Source organism: Cotesia glomerata, linkage group LG6, assembly GCF_020080835.1.
Source record: "Cotesia glomerata isolate CgM1 linkage group LG6, MPM_Cglom_v2.3, whole genome shotgun sequence".
NCBI classification, from domain to species: domain Eukaryota; kingdom Metazoa; phylum Arthropoda; class Insecta; order Hymenoptera; family Braconidae; genus Cotesia; species Cotesia glomerata.
Genome location: NC_058163.1, coordinates 3,495,707 through 3,521,072, shown reverse-complemented (window position 1 = coordinate 3,521,072; position 25,366 = coordinate 3,495,707). Strand labels below are relative to the sequence as shown.

The 25,366-nt window shown below is 28.4% G+C and overlaps 2 protein-coding genes across 2 annotated transcripts; both read left to right on the top strand.

Annotated features, from left to right (window-relative positions):
• The first annotated feature begins 317 nt into the window (after positions 1 to 317).
• LOC123266530 (odorant receptor 13a-like) lies at positions 318 to 7,748 on the top strand. The gene is made up of 5 exons (XM_044730822.1): positions 318 to 999; positions 6,619 to 6,910; positions 7,106 to 7,205; positions 7,306 to 7,416; positions 7,477 to 7,748. Exons 1-5 carry the CDS (start codon positions 519 to 521, stop codon positions 7,693 to 7,695), a joined length of 1,203 nt encoding a protein of 400 aa, XP_044586757.1. The 5' UTR covers positions 318 to 518; the 3' UTR covers positions 7,696 to 7,748.
• Positions 7,749 to 8,741: 993 nt separating this feature from the next.
• Positions 8,742 to 24,394, top strand: LOC123266524 (angiogenic factor with G patch and FHA domains 1). The gene is made up of 8 exons (XM_044730811.1): positions 8,742 to 9,019; positions 9,093 to 9,311; positions 10,044 to 10,193; positions 10,380 to 10,497; positions 11,090 to 11,253; positions 12,358 to 12,797; positions 12,872 to 12,971; positions 24,123 to 24,394. Exons 1-8 carry the CDS (start codon positions 8,822 to 8,824, stop codon positions 24,252 to 24,254), a joined length of 1,521 nt encoding a protein of 506 aa, XP_044586746.1. The 5' UTR covers positions 8,742 to 8,821; the 3' UTR covers positions 24,255 to 24,394.
• The last annotated feature ends 972 nt before the right edge of the window (positions 24,395 to 25,366 follow it).

Sequence of the window (25,366 nt, the reverse complement as noted above, 5' to 3'; positions counted from 1 at the left end):
TTTTTTTAAATAAATTATCTAAATTACACAAAATTGTTTTTATAAAAAAATAATTGCTAAAATTGTAAGAAGAAATAATTTTTTTTTTAATAACTTAATTTAAATTACACAAAATTGTTTTTATAAAAAAATAATTGCTTCAATTTTAAGAATAAATAATTTTTTGTAAAAAAATTATAGAAATTACATTAAATTGTTTTTATAAAAAAATAATTACTAAAATTGTAAGAAGAAATAACCTAAAAAAAAAAATTATCTAAATTACACAAAATTGATTTTTTTATAAAAAAAATAATTACTGCAATTTACCAAAAAACTTTTCCGATAATCCATCAAAAGTTTCTGAAGTGTAATTGCATAATATAAGCGTACAAAAAATTTGCTTGAATCTGAACTATAGAAATAATTATCTATGGCTCACGAAAAGTATTTTGCGCTGGCGCAACTCACGCGCATGCGCACTAGACCTGGAACTGGAACCAGAATTATAAAGTTATCAAAGACGGAAGAAATTAAAAATGACCGAGGAAGATGCGCGTCTAGTGGAAGAAGAATTCAAGAAAGTAAGCTCACTGCTTTCCTGGAGCGAAACTTTCTTGACGATTGGCGGAATATGGCCGCTGGATAAAACCTACAAGCGTGCGACCTTCTTCACAATTTATCTGACGTTCCAATTGATAATGGAGTACGGAGAACTTCTGGCCGTGTTCGGGGATCTTGAAGCTATGGTGCTCAGTGTCCTTGAGTCAGTGATGCAGAGCATGGTCTATACCAAGCTCTTTGTCTTCAGGTACAGTGTCATGTTGAGGAACCTGATCCTCACGATCAAGGAGGACTTTGAAGATACCTATTACGAAGATTGGGTGGAAAAGAAGATATACTTGGAGTACAACGCCTTGGCGAAGTTGTTTTACAAAATTTCCATGCCTTATATTACTGTCGCGGCTACGCTGTACTATTTAAGACCTTTTTTGACCTATTATGTCATCATGCCTCTAAGTGAGTGATATTAATCTTCAATAATTTATAAAAAAGTTTGGAAAATTATAAAATGCACGCCTCATAATGGTTATTTCATTTTTAAGAAAAAAAAAAGTCGTACCAACTAATTAATAGTATATTACACACCTAGGGAAGTAAAGTAAGAAATGTCTCAGATCACATGTAATTGTTGGCCGAGGCGAAGCCGAGATATTTTTTGTCCGACGAAGGCGGAAAGCGGCAACTTAGTTTAGCGCAGCGGGACGAAAGTTGCCACTTTCCGCCCGGAGGGCAAAAAATTAAATTTCTGCTCTCCGGCCGGAAAGTGGCAACTTTCTGGCCGCTGCGCTAAACAAAGTTGCCACATTCCGGCTACGTCGAGCAGAAAAATAGTATACACACCTTGGCCAGTAAATAAGAAAGCCTCAGATCACATGTTTGTCAACCTCGGCTTCGCCTCGGCCAACAATTACATGTGATCTGAGACTTTTCTTATTTTACTGGCCTAGGTATGTAATATACTATTTCTTAAGGAATTCCTTTCGCTCCAGTTGAGTCACAACAACTGTAGTAGTCAATATTCGATAAATTAAAATAAAAAAGCCATAAAAATTCCTAAAATTAAAAAATAAATAGTATATGAGGCGTTAATCGTTGAAATTTTGAAAATTAAAAAAAAAATAGTTAAATACAAAAATTAATTTGACTCTTGTAAATCAGTTATTAGTAACCTGCCCGTGATTTGGCAACCCTTTATTTCGGTTATTTACATTTTTATTTGCACAATATAACCTTAACCATGTTTAACTTTTTGCGGTCAGTGTAAATAAATAAATTAATTAAAAATGTTTAGTCACAAAACCATAACATTCTAATGTCTCATGGCAGGAATGCTAGTATTTATTAATTATTGTTTTATTTTTCAATTATGAAATATGAAAATCTGTTAACAATAAATTAACTAACAAGTATGTATGAAAAACATAAGCGCGTTAAAGTTTAGTTTGAATTTATTGAATGGTCTGAAGCTCGCGCGCTACACAACGTTGCCAAATGTTCTGACGCCATTTAAATGTTGGTTACTTAAAAATTTCTGTAATTTTATAATTACAATTTCTCCATAAATTCTACGGCAACCTATATATTTTATTGCAAAAAATGAAATCTGAATATTTCGAAAACCTTATTTTGAGTTTTTTTTACCCCATCTAATCGGTGGTTAATGCCATAATTCGAGAAAGTTGTTAAGGTCTGACTTTCTCGTAAGACTCGGAAAAAATACTAACATTTTTAGAAATTTTTTTTTCAAAAATTTGCACGGTGAAGAATAAATTAAACTTCACTACTAGATACGTAAAGACTTTAACTATTAGATAAAAATTAATTCTATGCATAATCTAATATTTTTATTTAACATTGATGGCGAAAGGACCTCCTTAACTTTTGAATAATTTTTATGATAGCTGACTTTTTAATAAAACATCAATGTTTTGATTTCCAAGCGCTACTAAAAATCCAAAAATTAAAAGAAAATTAATTATATTACGGTGTATACTTCTGAAGTTCCCGCACTACCGTATTCCAATGATAACCTACCGTCGAATATACCCAATTATAGCGATAAATTACCGTACAATTACGGTACACTACCGTACAATTATGGTACTTTAGCGTACAAAAACAGTACTTTTTACCGGACAATTATAGTATTTTACTAACAATCACGGTATTTTACCGTACAATCACGGTATCTTACCGTACAATAACGGTAAATTACTGTAAAATTGCGGTACTTTGCCGTACAATCTCCGTAGATTACGGTGTCATATTCTACCGTATTTTGGATCCGTCAGGGAACACTTGACGTGAAGTTTGAATTTCAAAGCCTTAAAATGTGTTTTTTGGTTAATATTTGAGCTTTTCAAGCTCAAAGCAACTTTTTTCACATTTTGATTTCTTCGAACTCAAAATTTTTTTATTAAATAACTATAATTTTTTAATGCGTCGTTCGATTTTATTTTTTAAAATGAGCTCAAAAGCATAGAAAAGGTATCTTTCTGAGCTCGGAGAGCTCAAAACAACACATAGATTGTATTTTTGAGCTCGAAGAGCTCAAAAAAAGCGGCCAGGTATTAACGGAATTAGCGGGAAGTTGCAGGGATGGCCTTTAGGGTCAACCGTTTTCCTAATTTTTTTCTTTCTTATTCTTCTTATTTCATTTTCCTTCTTCCACTTTTTCTTAACTATTCTTTATCCTAACCTATACTTTTACTATTTTCCTTTCTACCTTTACTCTTCTTTATTTTATCTTCAATTTTTCTTCTTCAAACTCAAAACACCAAAAATCCTTTACAATTCTTACAATTTACTTCTTCTTCTCCTTCTTCCTCTTCATGTTTTTTCTTCTCTCTCTTTCGCTTTTCGTTCTCTCTCTCTCTCTTTTTTTTTTCTTTTTCTCTTCTCTTAAAACATACTTCTACTCTCTTTTCAGTTGTCAGGTACTAGAAAAAAGACAGTACGCTGGACTTTCTATTAAATTTTATACACTTGTTCAGTGAACAGGCCCAGCCGCAATGAAGTCGCCCCTGGGGGACTCCCAATTTCACGAGCCGCACCTGTCAACCGCTAGTTCCCGCAAAAACTAACCGCCTGCACAAAGCTTAGTATAGCTTGACTGCTCACGCCATGTCTCGGCGGTGTGATTGGCTGATCGCTCCGCTGACATGCGCAATCAGCCTTCTTCCCCAAGTCAACGAGGAAGAAGACGCATTATTATTATTATTATCTTTCGCTTCCACGCTTTCGCTGCATCAAGTCGCCATTAGTATTTCTTTACTTTCGCTTTTTGTTAATAAACCGCATTTCGCTTATTTAATAATTTAATTTGCTTAAATTAATTGTTATTAATCCGCTTTAGTTTGTTACAGATAAATTGTGTTATTTGTGCAATTAATTCTCCGCTTTTCCAGTGCCGGCAGTGTGTTCAACCACGTGTCAACCGGCTTCGCTTTATTATTCACGCAGTGCTTTATTTATCCGCTTTTATTTAAACAATCCGCAAATTAACATATTAAATATAACTTGCATTTAGTGTAAATAAATTTATAGTGTTAATTTTTAATAATATTTCCGCGTTTTAATTGAGATATCCAGACCAAAACCTGATCCTCCGCTTTCCCGCAATTACATCATTTTACAACACTATTACTCTTTCTACCACTTTGTTGCATCTTATATCTATTCTTCTTTACTCTTACTCATATCTATTTCACTTTTTTAACTCTTCTCTTCCCTTTCTTCTTCTCTTTGTTTCCTCTTATCTTTCTTTTCTACTATCCTTTACTTCTTATCTCTTTATTCTATTCTTTTCTTTTCTTTTCTTCTTTACTATTTTCTCTTTTCAAAATTTTTATTTTTCTACAGAAACAAGACTTTTACTTTTCTTCTTTTCTATTCTTAAAAAAAAACATTGCTTCTCCTTTCAAACTATTATCTCTTTACTTTCTTCTCCGTACCAATCTATACAATTTTAATTTTTTAATATTTCTCCTCCTCAAGTTCTTAAAATTTTCTTTTCAACTTTCTAAATGTCTTCTTTCAACTTTGTAAAATAAAAATACTTTGCATCTATCTTCTTTCTAATTTTTCTTGTCTTTATTTTTTTTTCTCTTATAAACTTTATTTCTCTTTCTTCTCAAACTATTTTTTCTCTTTACTATATAAACTTTTTTTTCCAGCTCTAAAAATCTATCCTATACTCTAATTCTTCTTTCTTCCTTTCTCTTTCTCAACCTCTAGTTTCTTCTTTTCTCTTTTTCTACTCTTCCTCTTCTTCTCACTTCTTCCTTACCACGATCTAAAAATCAGTACCACCGTTTTTCCTCTAGTCTATCAATAAACTTTCGGACCTATCACACCTAAAGACTATAAAGAGGTATTAAAAATTTTATAAAATTGTTGAATGAAAAATGAAATATTAAATTGTTATATCAAAAATTATTTTATTGTATGAAACCTATATACATTCATATACATCTATAATCAGATTATACATATATATACATCATATATACATCTATAAACAGATAAAAAAAATTATAACAAGTACTGACAATTATTTTTCCCAGAAAATTTATATTCTGAATCAACAATTAAAAGGAAAAATTTAAATATTAAGATCAACACGTCCTTGCTCCAATCCAGCGTAGAGCTCTAAAACTGGCTGAACATCCTTTTGAAGAAATTCTACAACTTATTCAGAACAACGACCAATGAATGTCGAGGCATCTAGAAGACTATTGAGTTGGTTCAAAATCGGCTTAAAATAGGGATCTTTTTTAACTCTATCAACAAGATCGTTGTCTAGGCCGTGCTGCTTGACCTGGGCACCAGCTTCATGAGACAAGACTCGTATCTTTTCGTGACACACTTGCCGATCTCCACCTGCCTTTACCATCGCCATGATGATGTTTTCTGTGGCCATAAAAGGTAATTCCTGGGTAATGTGTCGCGTAATTACTTTGGGATAAACGACAACACCTTCTGTGATGTTTTGTAACGTCGTCAGGATTACGTCTGCAGACAGAAATGCTTCAGCAAGGGTTATTCGCCGATTTGCAGAATCATCCAGAGTTCTTTCTATCCACTGAGTCGCAGCTGTTTGGAGAGTGTTATTTTGGAGGCTCATTAGATGACGCGCAATACTGCAGCAACGTTCGGAACGCATTGGGTTCCGCTTATATGCCATCGCGCTAGAACCAATTTGCGTTGATTCAAACGGTTCTTCTATTTCTTTCATGCTGGCTAGAAGTCTGATGTCAGTGCAGATCTGTAAATAGAAAATTATTGTTATCATTTGCAATGTTAAAAATACTATCCTAGCGGTTTTGTAAATGCCGAAAAAATGTCGCAATTATACAGTATTAATGCGGTATATTTTAGCATTTTTTCGGTTGTTTTGGTCAGTTTTCTTATCGAAACATTACGGAACATTTACCGTAAAAATGCGAATAATTTACGCTCAAAATGCCAAATATTTACGCTAAAAATTTATAATATTTACGCTGAAAATGCGGCATATTTATGGTAATAAAGCGGTAAAATGACTGTATTAAAACCATATTTAAAAAATGGTGTAAAATTAAGTAATGCTCCGACATGGATTCGAACCCAGAACCTCCTGAAGACATGTCGGCTACTCTGCCATTTGAGCTACCCGCTCTATACCATATTTCCTTTTTGCTTATTCTATATACATAAGCCACACCGTCCATCTTACGATAAGCATATTTAAAATTAAATAATATAACTATATATGTGAAACAATATAACTTTTCGATTTTAGAAAATTTATAATTTTCTAGGTGAGAAAGTAAAAATTGAAATTAAAATTAGAATATATTTACTTAACATATGTATTCTTTTATATTCATTACCGCTAAATACCTAATTAAAATTAAAATTTTTTTATTCAAAATATTCTCTTAAATATATAGATTATAATTATTAACGTTTCGCGTTATGAGGCGTGTAAATATTACTCAAGTCAATGAAACTTTAAATTTTAAAATTAAAGTTATAAAATATTGACTAAATTTAAAATAAAATAAAACTTATGTGACTATTCTTCCTTACCAGTAACCGACACAAGCAATCTAACGTTCCTAGTACTTCCATTCCGGCTGAAGCTATTCTTCCCTATTGAAACAACCCAGTCGTACTTCATAATGTACGGCTACTTGTCACCAATGGTCTACCTGTTGATATGCCACAACGCATGGATTTGCCTTTTGATCACAATGGTGCTCCATATTTGCGGACAGTTGGCAGTACTTAATTATAGAATTCGACGAATTCCTCCAGATATTGATGAACATAAGATCCAAGTAGTCTTCGGAAGACTTGTTCGTCGCCATATGCGATCAATTTGGTAAATTAACCTCTAAAGACATAAAAATCTTTATAAAAACGAATTAACTAATGTTTTATTAATTTCATTAATTATTTTTTTATTAATTATTTAATTTTTTAAATAATAAAATATTTTATAAAATATATAAAAATTCTTATAAATAATAAGAAAAACTAAACATTAAAATTTAGTAATTAACCTCAAATTTATTAGGATGGCGAAGAAATTGGACGATACCTTCCATTTTGTTTTGTTGATTGATTTGGTTGGCACAACATTGTTGCTAGGCCTGATGTGCTATATTGTCATAATTGTAATTATCAATTATTAATGGCAAATAAATCAATAAATAAATAAATGAATTAATACTATTATATAAATTAATTTTAATTAAAATAATTATTTATTTGAAGGGCTCGAGTATGAGTGAGAGCTCTTTTGGTTATGTTTACATCATCTGCGCAATCGCAACAGTATTTCTTCTCTACGGCTATTGTATCGTCGGTGAATGCCTGATTAATGAGGTAATAATTAATTATAAGTAATTAATTTATTCAATAATTTATTAAATTTACTTTTTTCAGAGTAAAAAAATCAACGAAGCTTATTACGAGTGTCTTTGGTACAAAAGTTCCCAAAAATTCCGCAAGTCACTATTAATTTGTCTGACCGAGACTCAGGAGCCGCTGAGAATAACAGCGGGAAAGTTTTTTACATTTTCACTGTCCGGGTTCACGGATGTTCTGAAAACGGCCATGAGTTACTTGAGTATGTTGCGGAAAATGACACAGGAGGGTTATTAATTTTTTTTATAAGTACTTGGGTGTAAAAAATATATATTTTTTTTAGAAAATGATAAAGGTAAAATATTTTTATTAATTTTTTATGAATTGAAATTAGTATTCACAAAAAAAATTTTACTTATTTATTTAGAAAATGACATTTAATTTAAGTCTTGATCATTTTTTTATTTTATTGAAAAAAAAATTTTTTTATGAAAATCAATTTAGCGTATATTTAATAATTTTAATAATTTTTTTCATAAATAAATCATGGCAAAAAAAAATTAGAAAAAAAATTGACATGTAGAAATAAAAAAAAATAAAAAATGCAATTTTTTAAAAATAATTTTTTGGAACAAATTTTTTTGTTAAATAAAATAAAAAAATTCTAAAGTGACTGCTAACTTTAATGTCATAAATTTTTTTCAAAAAATTGTTTTTAAAAAATTGCATTTTTAATTTTTTAATACTTCTATACATGTTAATTTTTTTTACTATAATTTGCTTGCTAAAAAAATTTATGAAAATTAAGTTAGCCGACACTTAAAAATTAAAAAATTTTTTTTTATTGAAAAAATGACTACAAAAAAAACAGAAAAAAAATTATAATTTGTAAAAAACTTTAAAAACTGACAGTGCAATTTTTTAAAACATTTTTTTTGTTCTAATTTAATTATTAAAAAAAAATTAAAAATGTCGGCTAACTTTAGTATCATAAAAAATTTTTGTGATTATCAAACATCTGTCAAATTAATTTCCACGTTTAGAAGACATTAAATATTTTTTAAATTGAAAACAAATGAATTGATAATTAAACAAATTAAAATTTGAAAAAATTCACTTACAGATTGTTTAATTTTATAAATTAATTAATTTTTTTATATTTAACTTACTCACATTTTATTAATTGTAATAATTTAATAATATTTGCTTGATTCAGTGAAAATTTACTTTCATTTAAAATTTTAAATTTCGCGCACTTGAGCGCCACCAACGGCACTGTGAAGAACAATATTTTAATTGTCACATCCCCACTTTTGTTATTTCCGACTCAGTTGTTTACAATAGCTGCGCTTATTATTTACTTTATTTACGAACTTCGGAACAAATTTTCTCGAAAAAAAAAGTATCTTTCAGAATTTTAAAAATGAATTCAAATGAGTGTGAAGAATATTCGGAAAATGAAGATGATAATAAGTTAAATATTAAAATAAATATATCCGAAGATTTTGATGAGTTACTGAAAGACTTTCCGGAGGTTTTGGAGTTTATAACCAAGTTAAAAAAATACATCAAGTATCAGGATAAAAAAATAACTAAATTGCACAATAAATTAATGAATCAGGTCAGTATTTTATTTTAATTAATTTTTTATGTGAAATAACTTTTTTTTTTTTTTTTTTTTTTTTTTTTTTCAGAAAAAAGGACGGAAATTTGGTAGAGAATTTTTAGACAAAGAAGTACAGACGGATTTTGGGGATAAATTACCTGGAGAAGGTGCTGCTGAGTGGAGTGAATCTAATATTAGTGAACAAGTTAAACAAGTAGCAGAATCAACATTGCAACAAAGTGGATTTGTTTATGAAGAAACTTCTGGACTTTATTATGATTATAATACTGGATATTATTATGATGCAGTAATTATAAATTTTTTTTTTCACTAAATTAGCAAGAAAATTAAAGTAGCAAATATTTTATAATTTTTTTAAGAAATAAATCACGGCAAGAAAATTTAGAAAAAAAAAATAGGTAAAAATTAAAAAAAATAAAAATTCAATTTTTTAAAAATAATTTTTGGAACAAATTTGTTTGTTAAATAAAATTAAAAAATTGTTAAACTGCTATCTTTAATGTCATAAATTAACAGACATTTGACAATTTTTGATTTTTTTGAATTAATGAAAATTGTAAGTAAGAAAATATTTTTAAAAAATTGCACTTATAATTTTTCAAATTTTCTACGTATTAAATTTTTTCTTTAATTTATTTTTTTAACAAAAAAATTCTAAAAATTTTCAGATTTCGGTTTGTTTAGTTTAAGATTTTTTTTTTAGTAATTAGATTTAAAAATTTACCGCCAAAGCAGCTATTTTGATTTTATCCGCCATCTTGTCAACAATTGTTCAACAATTAATTTTTTATTAATTCATTTCGGTTAATTTAATTTACGATTTTATTTTTTAGTAGTTAGATAGATTCAAAAATTTACCGCCAAAGCGGCCATTTTGATTTTATCCGCCATTTTGTCAACAATTGCTCAACAATTATTATTTTATCAATTTATCACTTTATTGAGTTAATTTTAATTAAATTAATATTAAAATTTTATTAATTATCAATAATTTTGATGAAAAAAAATATTTTTTCAGACAAAAGGGCTTTATTATGACGGAAATTCAGGAATTTATTACTATTATGACAATGAAACGAAATCTTACAAGTATCATAGCCAGTTATCGACGGCAGAAGTTCCAGATACGAAGAAAAAGGAAAAGCGGAAAAAAAATAAGAAACACAAGGTGAGTAAATAGAAATTTGGTTTAAGTTTTACAGATAAATTTTATAATGAATTTTTTGTTGCTTCCTTTGTTGCAGGTGTTTGAGACAATCAAAGCTCAATTACAAAATTTAAAAGGGCTAATTATTTAAAAAAAATCCTAATCTTGTTGAATTCACGGTATGAATATATTTTTCGTATCTTTTAGGATGTCGCTAAAAAGTCTAGAGATACGCCGATGGATGAAGTTGTCGAAGAAGGCGAGTGTTCGGCTAGTGAGGCCAGTTCTTCTACGGAATCTTCTTCTGAATCTACTGACAATGATGGCAAGTATTTTATTTATTTAAAGAGTTAGAATTAAAAAAAAAATAAATTTGTTTTTTTCAATATTGGGTTAATAATTACGATAAAGATTTTAGATTTTTATAAACAAGTTGAGGCTAAAATTTTTAATTCGATTATTTTTTAGTCAATGCATTAATCACTAAATATTTTATAGTATTAGAATTTTTTGTGGATTTTTTAATTTTGATGATTTAAACTCAAGATATATTTGAGTTCAAATATTAACTAAAGGATAAAAGATACGAAAAAACTAATCAGGACCTTTTTGCTAAAGAATTTAATTTTCTGCAAAAAAAGTTTCTTATAATTTTTTTGTATCTTAAATATTTAACTAGAATTTATAAAATTTAATAATTTCGAATTGAATTTTTGACAAAAACAGAATTTATACTTCTTTAGTAAAAAAAGAAAAAGTTATTATTACAGTTTAATGTCACTAATATATATATGTATATAAATTTTTATATTAATCAATCAAAAAGTCTTTTCATAAAAAATTAAAAAATATTTTTTCGACGTTTAAATTTCAAAATTTTTATGAATAAAAATCTAAAACAAATCATTTGCTTTTAGATATTGCAAAAAATTACCCACCATGCATGCGGATAATCGTCAAGGAAACAAATCTTCAGCAAGTCAAGTTAGGTTCATTATTCATCATCACCTTCACTGGAGGTTCACTAGGTCGCGAGGGAACTGATCACTCAGTACTGATTCCAGACATTAATATCAGCAAAGTAAGTGCTCATGAACAGTTCACTATTATCTATATTATTAAGAGAATAAGAAAAATTTTGTGTCCAGGATATTTCATATTATTCTCACCGATAGTCAATTTATGATAAGTATTTAGGCTGCATTTGAAAATGCTCTATCTCTAGATACACAATTAAGAAATGACCTTGTATCTTGTGAACTATCGACATATTTAAAGATATAAGCTCATCCCGATATTACACTCGTCGAGACCTTTCATTTGAGTACCCACATCAATTTTTCATATATTTATATATATTTACATATATTATGTATATGTATATATGAAAAATATATTAAAAATGCATGTGGGTATTCAAATGAAAGCTCTTGATGAGTGTAGCATCGGGATGAGCTTATATCTTTAAAAATGTCAATATTTAAGAAAATACAGTGCAATTTAACAAAAGCCATTATTTAATAGAGCAAAGTTGCTAGTAATCTTTAATGTTACAAGCAGTAAACCAGGGTTTTAGTCACGGTATATAAGACGACATGATACTTGGAGTTTACGTACTTATAAATTAGATTCGGAAAAATTTATTTAGGCTGCATTCGAAAATGCTCTAGCTCTAGCTACATAATAAAAAAATGACATTGTATCTTGTGAACTATTGACATTTTTAAAGATATAAGCTCACCCTGACATTACACTCATCGAGACCTTTCATTTGAGTACCCACATCAATTTTTCATATATTTATATATATTATATATATGTATGTATGAAAAATATATCAAAATGTATGTGGGTACTCAAATGAAAGCTCTTGATGAGTCTTACATCGGGATAAGCTTATATCTTTCAAATATATATTATACATATATGTACATATGAAAAATATATCAAAAATGCATGTGGGTACTCAAATGAAAGCTCTTGATGAGTGTAACATCGGGATGAGCTTATATTTTTAAAAACGTGAATATTTAAGAAAGTACAGTACAATTTAACAAAAGTAATTATTTAATAAAGCAAAATTTTATTTATTTATAGTTCACAAGTCACGGCAGTCACATAGTGGCTGCAAAGTTGCTAGTTTTATTTAATTTCTCCAAAATAAAAATTAATTTATTTTCTTCAGCACCACGCAAGATTCCAGTACGACGCATCAAAAAATCAGTATGAATTAATAGACCTGGGCTCCCGGAACGGCACATATGTGAACGGAAAGCGCGTATCAGTTGCGAAGCAGGAGTCAGAACCAGTGGAGATAGCTCATGGATCAATCGTCCAGGTTGCCAGCACCAAGCTACTCTGTCATGTTCATAATGGCAATGAAACTTGCGGGCACTGTGAGCCGGGGTTGATTCAGCAACCGGTTGACGAGTCGGGAAATTTACGGAAGATTAATTCGCACAAGTCTGAGTTGAAGCGGCTGAAGAATAAGTTTGGAGTTGATAAGGACAATACTGACAAGGCGAGCCAAGTTGCTAGAGGGTACCAGGATAGAGCTCAAGCGCGCAGGGAAAATGTTGGATCTTCTAATCAGTATGCTAAGACTCAGCAGAGTTCTGTGGACACGTAAGTATTTTTTTTTTTTTTTTGAGGATTAATAGACGGATAATATTTTAATTTTTATTTATATTTATTTTCAGGTCTATTGCTAAAGATAATAAAGGGTTCAAATTGCTGTCGAAAATGGGATGGTCTGAAGGACAGTCGCTGGGTAAAGATGGTGATGGACGCACTGAACCGGTGAGTGATTTTTATTTAAATTTTAGGGAATTCCATAGTGACTGGTGGGACATTTTACCCTGGAATTCCATCAATTATAAGCTATAATTATGTGACTGAAACTTATACCATAGTAAAATTTATCTTAAAATATAAAAGAATAACTAATTAACAACATCCCTTTATCAAAAACCTCGATTACTTTTTAAGTTTCTCGTAATTATCATTTGACTGAGTGTGACTGGTGGAACATCGAAAAATCCTTCTCTCTTACCAAAGGTATACTTAAAGTCTAATTTCAGTTCAACCATTCAACTTTTAAAAAATACTTCCCTCTCACTACAAAATTTATCCTACAAACATTCAATATTATGAAGAATTAGAGTGATTACTTACGTAGAAACAATTAAAAAAATTTTTTTATTGTGACTGGTGGGACAGGCATTTGTGACTAGTGGGACAAGCACAAAATGTCTACATCAAGTTATTGATTTAAAAGACTTTTATATTATTTCAACCTTAGAAACATTATTGTTTATATATTTAACTATAAATTATTTAGGATAATTAAAAAAAACTAATTAAAAAACACAAATAAAGGATTTAGCATGCTGACAACATGATCTTGATAAACTTAGGTGTTAATTAATAACGAACATAAAAAAATTTGTTCTTGAAACTATAATAATAAATATGTTAATCAATAACAAACATAAAATGAACTTGTTCTTAATATTATTAAATCTACATTTTACTCGAATACAATTTAGTACGGCTGAAAAGTTACTAGGAGAGAAAAATCGATTTTCTTATTGATTAAAAATTTTTTTTTACATATTAGTGAAATATAAACTTTTAATAATAAATTAAGACTAAATTAGAATGAATGAGAGAAATTTTTAAATTTTAGTCATTTTCCCATTTTGCATGGAATGCCCCTTTTGTATTTATATATATATTTATTTAATGTTTTTTTTCAATATTGTATGAGTCTCTTCACTAGAAAATTCACTTTTTGATAGTAATTTGGAAAATTTAATCATTTATTTCTTTGATAAAAGACGGAAACATATTTTACTGACAGAAAATAATCAACTGATACAATTAGTGACCTAGTATTGCCAATTTTTTACCCCTGTATAATAAACCCAAGAGTATTTAATAAATATTCATTTATTGTTTATCAGAAAAATTATTCATAAATATTTTAAAAATAAATTTGTTAAATGAAAATAAAAACAGAAAGTTTGAATTTGTTGTATAAAAGTGAGCTGATAAGCGCTGTTAAAATTTATCCGACAATTAGAAACGCTACTAACACTTTATGCACTAATTATTGACATTCTTTATTTTGTTATTAATGACCAATCAAGATATTGTGAATATCTAATATTGTTGATTGTTTTGTTTTTGTTTTATTTATAGAAAAGAGTTTAATGTGAATAGATGAAAAAAATAATTAGAAATGAGCGCTTGAAAAGAGTGGTTTTTTGCATTGTTAGAAATAATATTAAAATTATAGGACAAACAGAAGGAAAGTTTCATAAATTAGCACTTGAATTTTGATTTCAGTAAAAAATAAAAATTAAATGCATCTTTTTGAATATTTAAGCCGAGATTGAAACATAAAAATTAATAATTTTCAATTTTAACTATTTTTAAAAATTAATATCTATTCTTTAAATTTTTGATGTAATTTAAAATTAAAAGACGGATTGGATGTTTATAAACTCCTTGTAAAATTAAAAAATTTGAATATAAAAATGACTTTTACTAATCAACTTTTTTAACAAAATGTAGCTTTGAATATTTTTAATAATATTTATTGTATTTCTTTCCGTTGAATACGAATTTGAAGTTAGAATTAAATATCAAGAAAAAATTAACATTTTTACATATTTTTTCTTTCAAAATTATATTATTCACATCGGATTTACGATGATAACCTTTCAATTAGTTTCAAAACTTTTGATGTTCATTAAAATATAGTTTTTTTTTCTTTTGGATTTATAAATCTTAAAACAAGCTATTTAAAAAAATGAAAATTTATCCAATTTTTGATATTAGAAAGTAACATTAAGCTATTTCTATTCAAAATTTGATGCTCAGAAAAAATCTAACCGAGCCTGAGGAACTTTTACCATAAAAAATAATGATCTTTACCGTGATCATGATTTACATGAAAAAAAGTATTTTTAAATGCATGTCCCAATTCCTGTCAAGGATGTCCCAATTATTGTACCAACAAAAAATTCGGCAATTTCTTTAAAAAAACAACTAAAATAGATATCTTCTTTTATTACTAAATATTTCATATTTTTCACTATAAAATTTTCCAATTACAAAGTCCGAATAAAGAATATTCAACTGATATTACCAATGAATGCACAGAAAAAAAGGTTCACTTGAGCCAAGAAAATATTTTTCTTCCTGATTATAGTTTTTAAAAATATTTTTCTTCCTAATTAGTTCTTGATAGAAGTAAATTTTCTTGTCTTGAGAAAATTTCTCTCTTGCTTCAAAAAATTAAATATAAAGATAGAAGTAAATTTTCATTAATATTTTTATTGATTAAAATGTTAAATGGGAAGATCAAATAATATTGAATTATTTTTTTTCATTCAATATGTATAATTGCACGCTCAAATAATATAAAATGGGTATCAAATATTCAAGAGAAAAATTTTCTCAAGGTGAGAAAATTTTTTTCTCAGCTTAAGTAGGAAACGCTGCTTCCCTAAAGTATCTAAAAATCTTGATCAAATATAAAAATTTATTGTATCAAGTATTTATGATAATTTGAATTTAAAAAAAATGACTTCCACCAAGAATAGAATTTCAAGAAAAATTTTTACTTCGGCCAACACAACTTCGGTCTTCCTTCAAGCGACCGAAAATTTTCTTGAGCCAAGAATTTTGTTCTCCAGTTAAGAAATTTTTCTTTCTGTAGTAGCTTTAAATATCGCGTTAATAATTGTCAATTCTACTTTATTATTTTAAATTCGAATATTAAAAATAAAAAAAAAAGCGAAGCTTAATCATCGATCATACCCAGTTAAGAAAATGTAAAACAATTCTCAATCCTCGAAACTAAAAAAGGTCGATAAAAAGTTATTGCGAATGTTAATGACCTGAGAATAAATTTAAGTCATCTCGAGTTTCTCATTACCAGAACACAAACAGATCAGAATAAAGAGCAACTCTTAGAGAGTGAAGCTTAGAGAGTGCAGACATAATATATCAGTTCAAGTATTAAGTCCAGCTTAGGGTGTGTCTCAAATAACTACGAGAAAATAGTTATCTGATGTCGCGGTTAAATCTCCAGTTCCGCTACCTATGCTCTGCAATATTCAATATAATTATGATAAATATAAATATAAATACAGTATTTGCTTTACACTACTAACCGTCTAAGTACTTAAGTAGTATCTAGTACTGTACAGTTCCTCGCGTGATTCTCTTCAATTTTTAGCCTTGTTATTAGCTCCATCAGAACCTTACTCAAATGTCTCAGTCTGAGATTTAATTCCAGTGCCATTCATTTTTTATCCATTACTTACCAGGTATATGCACTGTGTATTAGCCGCTCACCACTGCAATTATTGCATATCCTTTCTAATCATCATTACACTCGTACTTGTACTCGTACCCGTTGTCTATTCAAATCGATCGTTTACGTTATTATTTTCCAATGGACGCTGCTATTTTCCACATATACAACCCATTATTATTACTACGCTTATTATTGTTTTTATATTATTCCTCTTTTTTGTTCAAATAATCATCTCCATTTTTACAGAGCTGATGCTGTTTGATTACCGGACGGTATTGCATTCCATTGGTATCCGTTCTTTTTTATTACTTATTTTTTAATGACGGTTTCAAAAAAATTCTTCAATTTGTTGGTTTTTTTGTTATTTTTATATTAAGTACAGAAATTGAGTGATTTAAAGAAATATTATAAGAGAAATTTTTATCTTTTAACTAAGGAACTCAGTCATTTTGTATTAACTTGAATAATCTTATAAAATGCACTGAAAAAATGACTCCGTCATTAAAAAAAGAAGATATTTTTTCTATTTAATTTTGTTTTTAGATATAAAATTCTTTAAATATTTAAAATGACTACAATTTGTTAATAAAAAGAAGGAAAAAGTTTGATTCTAGTTTTTGAATTTGAAAATATTCCCGCATCCGCCATTTTGACTAATAAGCTCAGCCATTTTGTATAAACTTGAATAATCTTATTAAATGCACTGAAAAATAACTCCTTAATCAAAAAAGAAGATATTTTCTCATTTAATATTGTTTTTAGAAATAAAATTATTTGCATATTGAAAATTGCTACAATTTTTTAATAAAAAGAAAGAAAAAAGTTTGATTATAATTTTTTAATTTAAAAATTTTCCCACGTCCGCCATTTTAACTGTAACAAGCTCAGCCATTTTGTATTGACTTAAATAAATTTCAAAGTGCACTAAATGCACCAGATTTTATCTTTTTTTAGTTTTAAAAAGCAAAATTCTTATCAAACAATTTTTTTTTTCAGTGTAGCAAGGTGAAAGCCCCAATAGATGATCACGTACCAGTATGTGATCACTCCATGTATTTGTATATCTATATTCACAAATATAGGTATACAAATACATGAAGTGATCATATACTGGTACATGATCATCTATTGGGGCTTTTACCTTATTAGAAAAAATTAAATTTTCAGAAATAATAATCGACATAATCAATAAAAAACCCTTCGGAACATTATTTATCATTTATAAAACAGAAAGAATGTCGATTGGTGGAAGCAAATAAGTGAATAGATTGTGTGCAGTTCTATACTAATCCGCGGATGCATACGGAAAAAGCATTCAGAATAACAATGCAATGTGTCTTTTACCGGCGACGCATACAAATGTTACTACCTTATCTGGAATACTCTATTCTACATATATATAAATATATCCACAAAGTTGGATGAAAAAAGTGTACGGCAGTAATCAAAAATGCGATCCGCCAATTAAAGGATTTTATTGATTTTTAAGTGGAATAAACAGATAAATAAAATGGTTTTTATTAGCACCAATAATTTTTTACTGTCCAGCTTTGGAATGGAATTTTTTATCCATAGATTGTATTGTAACAGACGAATGGTTAGGAAATGTTTTTAAAACGACCAAGCACTTAAACGAATGAAAAGCGATACCGTAGCTATTCTATTGTTTTTCAATTTATTTCCGACCGACAAAATGTAAATTTTTTACGCCGATTTATTGTACTTTATGGATACTTTTATATTTCAGTCAACTTTACCGTCTATGCTTTATTGCCGCCAGTGGTAACAATGCGATTGTGATTGGGTATCAGTTTTATTCTCATTTTAAAAGTAACAGTCTGGATACACTCTCGAGTAAAAATGTGAAACGTAGATTTACCAGATTGCACGTTAACTACCATTTTTAACTCGCAAAACTCTTAAATTTCAGTTGCATGCTTTACGGTAGCTTAAGTTGTAGCACTCCTGACAAGTATTCAGAATAAACCGGGTTCAATTCCTGGCTTGAGTCTGAGGCAACTTTTTTTTTTTTAATTTGCTTGCAATTAATTTTTGATATCTAAATTGTTATTTTTAATTTCAATGTTCAATTATAATGAGGTTTTTGATACTTTTTTTTTTGTGTCCAAAAATCACGAATTATCTAAAAATTTTTTATTAGACATTAAAGCTTTTCTATTTACACAAAAATGACCATATCTTCGAAATTATTGATTTTAGAAAAATTTTCAGATACCAAATTTGCTCAAAATTTAATTTTCTGCAATTTTTGTTTGAAACTTTCTTTCTAAAATCAAAAATTTCAAACTTACAGCCATTTTGAAAACTATACAATTTTTCCAAAAGAATATAACCTCAAAATTATAAAAATAGTGGTCATATATTGAAAAATATCATTTTAGGAAAATTTTCAATGTTATAAAAACTTGTTCAAAATTTATTTTTCCACAACTTTTCTTTTCAAAAATCAAAAATTTCAAACTTAAAGCCATTTTTAAAACCATACAATTGTTTCAAAAGAATATAACTTCAAAATTATAAAAATAGTGGTCATATCTTGAAGAAATATCAATTTTACAAAAATTTTTAATGATATAAAACTTGTTCAAAATTTATTTTTCTACAACTTTTCTTTCAAAAATCAAAAATTTCAAATTTACAGCCATTTTTAAAACTATACCATTTTTCTAAAAGAATATAACTTCAAAATTATAAAAATAGTGGCCATATCTTGAAGAAATATCAATTTTACGAAAATTTTCAATCATACAAAATTCATTTTTCTACAACTTTTCTTTCAAAAATCAAAAATTTCAAACTTATAGCCATTTTTAAAACTATACAATTTTTCCAAAAGAATATAACTTCAAAACTATTAAAAAATGACCATATCTTCAAGATTATTAATTTTAGAAAAATTTTCAGATACCAAAGTTGCTTAAAATTTAATTTTCTACAACTTTTGTTTAAAATTTTATTTTCTTTATCAAAAATTTCAAAGTTACAGCCATTTTTAATCCTAGATAATTTTTGAAAAAATTGAAAACTATCCTAATCATAAAAATTTGGTCATATTTTGAAATTAAAACGAAGATAATATATAAAAAAAAATCCAAAATTTTTTAATATAAATTTTAAAAATGTTAAATGTTTTCAATTAAAAATCTAAGAAGAAATGTTAAAAGTAGCTCTCAAATTTGCTTAAAAAAAAGTTTTAATTATTCAATTTTTGTTGAGCTAAAAAAAATTTTTAAATTTCCTACAAAACTGAGTCAATCTCAAATAAAAAAAATAAAGCAATTGGATGATACACTCAGAAGTAACATAACGCTCTCGTCTTAAATTCTTACGTAATTGATATAAATTAAAATAAATGAATAAGACCAAAAATGTGTGGGAAAAATTTATTTAAATTAACCAAAGTGTATAATAATGAGATAGACGACTGGGACTAGGAAGACAACTGGGGACATCCATCACCGGATTATCATATGATGATAGCTCCGTCTGTTTAGCTCTATATCTCTCTATATGTACTCACTCATACCATTACCAGATCGCTCTATCGTGTACCAGGTATACACTATGTACTAGTTACTAGTAACATAACCACTCAGCGTACGCCAGATAGAGTCTGGAGTCTAGACCTAGACCAGAATCAAATGAGACGTGTATTTGTGAAGCTTAGATACATATAAACTATGTGTGCAGTACATATATAGATATGTTTATATAATATAACCTCATGACAGTCGGGTGTACATAGACGTGGTCTAGTCTAGACTAGACTCTAGGCTAGACATAGATACACCTATCAGTACAACACACTAATTAACGGCGAACAAACACTCTGTCAATCGATACGTTTGATACCAGCTTGTGCTCACTGAGTATTCAAATCCAATCTGCATCTAATTACTGCTAATCCCGACTTTGCTTTTGTTTCAATCAAATTACTGTATTTTTAATCAGCTCGGTTTGATTATTGTAATCTCATGATGTTCTTTGAGAAATTCGGGCCAATTTATCTCCTTATACTTTTTTTCTATCTCCAATAGTTTCCAAGTTATCGCAAATTTTGTAATGTATCTTACTGAAAATTTGTCGGAGTTACTAATACAAGGTCGTGGGTTCGATTCCCGTCAATATTTTTTTCTTAGTTGGTAAGTTTGTTTCGAATAAGAAGAAATAAAAATACAATTCAACCTAAATTTACCTGATAAAAATTAATTAGTTCGGTAAATTAATATCTTTTACATATAATTATTTTAAATTAATCAGAGTACATAAAATAAAGTTTTTAAAATCTAAAAGTCCACGACTGATAAAGCTCATTGAATTTTTAATGTTTCGCATAAGAAATCCTGCAATTATTTCTTAAAAAAACTTATAGATCCATTCAACTGTTTCTACCAGCGAGAATAATTTTTTCCGGGCGCCATCTACCGGAATTTTCCAAAACTTTAGAACTCTAAAATAGTCCCAACAATTGTAAATTTCCATAAGAAATTCCAAACCTTCTAGAGTATTTAAATTTTGCTAAAAAAACTTTTTTTTGATACTTTTTTCCTTAAATTGCGGTAAAGATCATAAGTAGCTATATTTAGTTTATCAAGAGAGCGCCACTGTCGTAATCCGACACATATGCAAGCAATTATTCAACCAAAATAAAAAAGTAGTTCTTCAGTTTGTTCTTCCCGGAAAAATTTGAAATAAGAAGCTTCGCTATAAAATCCGCCAGATGGCTTCGCGCTCTCGCTTCCAAAGACTTGTAATCCACAGTATATAATAATAAAAAAGAACATTGATAACCAGAGGCTATTTATGGCCTGGAAAACGTTTTGCAAGATACTTTGCATAATGAGCCATGTAAAATTAATAATTAACTTCTTTTTAGTGCTAAATACTTCCATAAATAAATCCCAGAATCGTAAATGCGAGACCGCGGGTTCAATTCCCGACTAGATTTTTTTTTTCATCTTGCAAATTAATAACGACGTCTCGCCTGACGGAAAAACTAGCAATAATTAGCAATTAACCCGATGTATTATTAGCGGTTGATTATAAAACTTTCATCGGCAAATTGAGTGCTCTGAAGAGCATACCGGCAGACTGGTGAGCTGGTGTGAGTCTTCAGTCTGATAGCGAAGAGAGAGCTATATTGGTCGGATTATATATATACAGATCTGGCATACACAATACATAATATGTAACAAGAAGCGTCTGCGCGGTAAATCAGTAATGACACCACACAGTGCATTGTCTTGTCCGTCTAGCCGTAGTGTCCTATTTGCCCATTTTCCACCTTCATCCACCCTCACACCAGACCAGCACGTCTTTTAGTCCCCCCTGGCCCCTCCCCACCCACCGAGCGTCGATTCACACCCGCCCGATCTCATGATGCGCGTCTGGGGCACTACGTCTAGCTTCATAAATTGTCCTATTATGCAAACTACCTTCACTTCTCACGAGGTCATGCCATTTTTTTCCTCCTCCTGCTTTGCCAAGCTGCTTCAACTCTTTATTATTTTATTTCATCATGTTTTACCGTGAAATTTTGTTAAACAAGAGATTTCGAGGGAAATATAAGGAAATGTGTCGAGAGTTGTTGAGTTTACACTCATTAGTAGACGCATCTAGGGGGCCCACTTGTTCCAAATTTACTAACTATCATCAAAAGCTGACTCCGAGACTGAAAACTCTATTGTACTTTGTTGGCTCCAAGGAAATCAGGTCATTTATCAAGATCTTTTTTAAAAAAACCTTAATTGTATTTTTCCACTTTAGATAGAAGTCACCGTATCTTGGGAATTATTCATTTTAGGAAAATTTTTAATTCAAAATTTGATTTCTTATAACTTTTGTTTCAATTATTTTTTTATAAAATAAAAATTTTCCAAACTAAAACTATTTTTATAAAATAAAAATTTTCCAAACTATAACTATTTTTGTTACTATAAAACGTTTCCAAAAATATACAATTTTTCAAATTATAGAAAAGTGATTTTATCTTGGAAAATACTAATCTTAAAAAAATTTTTAATGAAACAAAACTCATTCAAAATTTGAATTTCTAACATTTTTGTTCCAACAATTTTTTCAAAAATCAAAAATTTCAAAGTTACCGATATTTTTAATAATATACTAGCAACCTTACAGTCACTATGTGACTGCCATGACTCGTAAACTATAAATATATAAAACTTTGCTTTCATAAATAATGATTTTTGTTAAATTGGACTGTACTTTCTTAACTATTGACATTTTTAAAGGTATAAGCTCATCTCGATGTTACACTCATCAAGAGCTTTCATTTGAATACCCACATGCATTTTAATATATTTTTCATATATACATATATATAATATATATAAACATATGAAAAATTGATGTGGGTACTCAAATGAAAGGTCTTTATGAGTGTAACATCGGGATGAGCTTATATCTTCAAAAATGTCAATAGTTCACAAAATACAAGGTCATTTCTTAATTATTGACATTTTTTAAGATATAAACTCATTTCGATGTTACACTCATCGAGACATTTCATTTAAGTACCTACATGGCATTTTTTATATATTTGATATATAGGATATTTGTGAAATATCTAAATATATGAAATATATGAAAAATTAATGTGGGTACTCCAGTGAAAGGTCTTTATGAGTGTAACATCGAGATGAGCTTATATCTTTAAAAAAGTCAATAGTTCACAAGATACGAGGTTATTTCTTAATTGTTAACATTTTTCAAGATATAAACTCATTTCGATGTTACACTCATCGAGACCTTTCATTTAAGTACCTACATGGCATTTTTCATATATTTTATATATATGGTATTTGTGAAATATATAAATATATAAAAATATATGAAAAATTGATGTGGGTACTCAAATGAAAGGTCTTGACAAGTGTAACATCAGGATGAGCTTATGTCTTTAAAAATGTTCATAATTTACAAGATACAGCATTTTACAGATAGAGCATTTTCGAATGAAGCTTAAATACTTATCATCATAAATTGACTATTGATGAGAATGATATGAAACCATGAAAAGGCACAAATTTAAGTCAAGCCCCCCGCATGGAAAAATATATGCAATTATATATTTTCACATATATGCGCGCATATAAATGCAATATATATATATATATATATGTCTAGAGATACACAGAAAAAAATTTAACTTGAATCAAGTTAATAATTTTGGAAAGTTTAACTTTCTTGATTTGAGTAAAAAAATTCTCATTCTTAGAAATTTTTTTTTCCAGTGTGCGGGCCTTTGTAATGACACTAAATTTCACTAAAAAAAACCGTTTTTATCATATGACTATCCTGGCCACAAAATTTTGCTTATTCTCTTAATAATATAGATAATCTCGAAAAATATATAACTTTGCAAGTTACACAAAAGTGGCGATATTTTTGAAAATATCATTCTTAAAAAAATTTTCAATGAAACAAAACTTCTTCAAAATTTGATTTTCTACAACTTTAGTTTATACTATTTTTTTTTTTAAATCAAAAACTTCCTAATAAAAACAATCTTTGCTATAATATAATGTTTTTTTTTTTAAATTCTCTGCTCAAAACAATTTTTTTATTTTTAATTTCAGGTACAAATGGTAAATAACAACGCGAAAAAAGGGCTAGGAAACACAGATTTACCTTCAATCGAAATGGATGCGAGTGTTGAAAAGAAACAGGCCATATGGCGGAAAACTCGGCAACGTTACGACCAAACATAATTGCACCAGCCAATTTTCAATCAATCAAACCTATACATAAATAAAATAAATTAATTACTTATAGATAAATTGTATGATAATTTACATGTCAAAATTCAGCATCTGATACCCAACAAGTATAATTTTAAACTGGCAAAATATTTATATTAATTTTTCTAGAAATAATTATCCTAAGCTCTTTTCCTTGATCAACCAAAAAGTGATCAGTGATTAGTGTTTGGTGGTGATAAAAGTAATGAATAATTAAGTATAAATCTAAAAAAACCCGTTTGTGCAAGTAGAAGTCGGGTTTTAGTGCAAAAAGTGAATTAGTGTCCAAAGTTTGTGAAATAAAATAATTAATCATAAAAGCAAGAGGAATAACAAAATAGTTTTAAAAAGTAAAAACCGAGACCAGGGGAGTGATGACAGGAATAAAACTCCAACAAAGTAAAACTAAAACGAAAACAGAGACTGATGATCAGCAGCATTGGAAGACCGGCGAAGAACTACTGGATTGTAGATGGTGCTATTAGCAGACTCCGGTATAAAATAGAGTTTTTATCGTCTAACCGAAAACCAACTGACAATTAGTCAGCGACATTCTCCATCAGAGGAACCCTTTTAGCTTTTATTCTTTTAGTTATTTTTTAACACCTCCCATTTTTTTATCCAAAACTTTCCTTATTTTTAATTGTCATTATACTTATGTTACTTTTTTTTTATTCCAGGCTCGAGAGTATCGCTTTTCTTAATATTGAAAATTGAATTTTTGGTGTGTGGTTAAGGTAAAATTTTTATTTATTTATTATTAATTATTATTTATAACTATTTTTTACAATTATTTCAATCATCCAGATTGTTAATTCACTGGAATTTTTATTATTTATTCCAAGTCTAATTGATAAATTATTTTATTCAATTCAATACTTGCCGGTGACAAAATTTGGAATTTTAACGCGGAGAATCCGGATTCGATCCCCGGCGCAGTCAATTAAAAAAATTTTTTTTATTTATATTCAATATTCTATCAATTTTTTTGTTACTAAAATTTAATCTAAATAACCAGATGTTTTTTATTCAAAATGATTTTTAATAATTCGATAAATCATTTTAATTTAAATAATATTTCT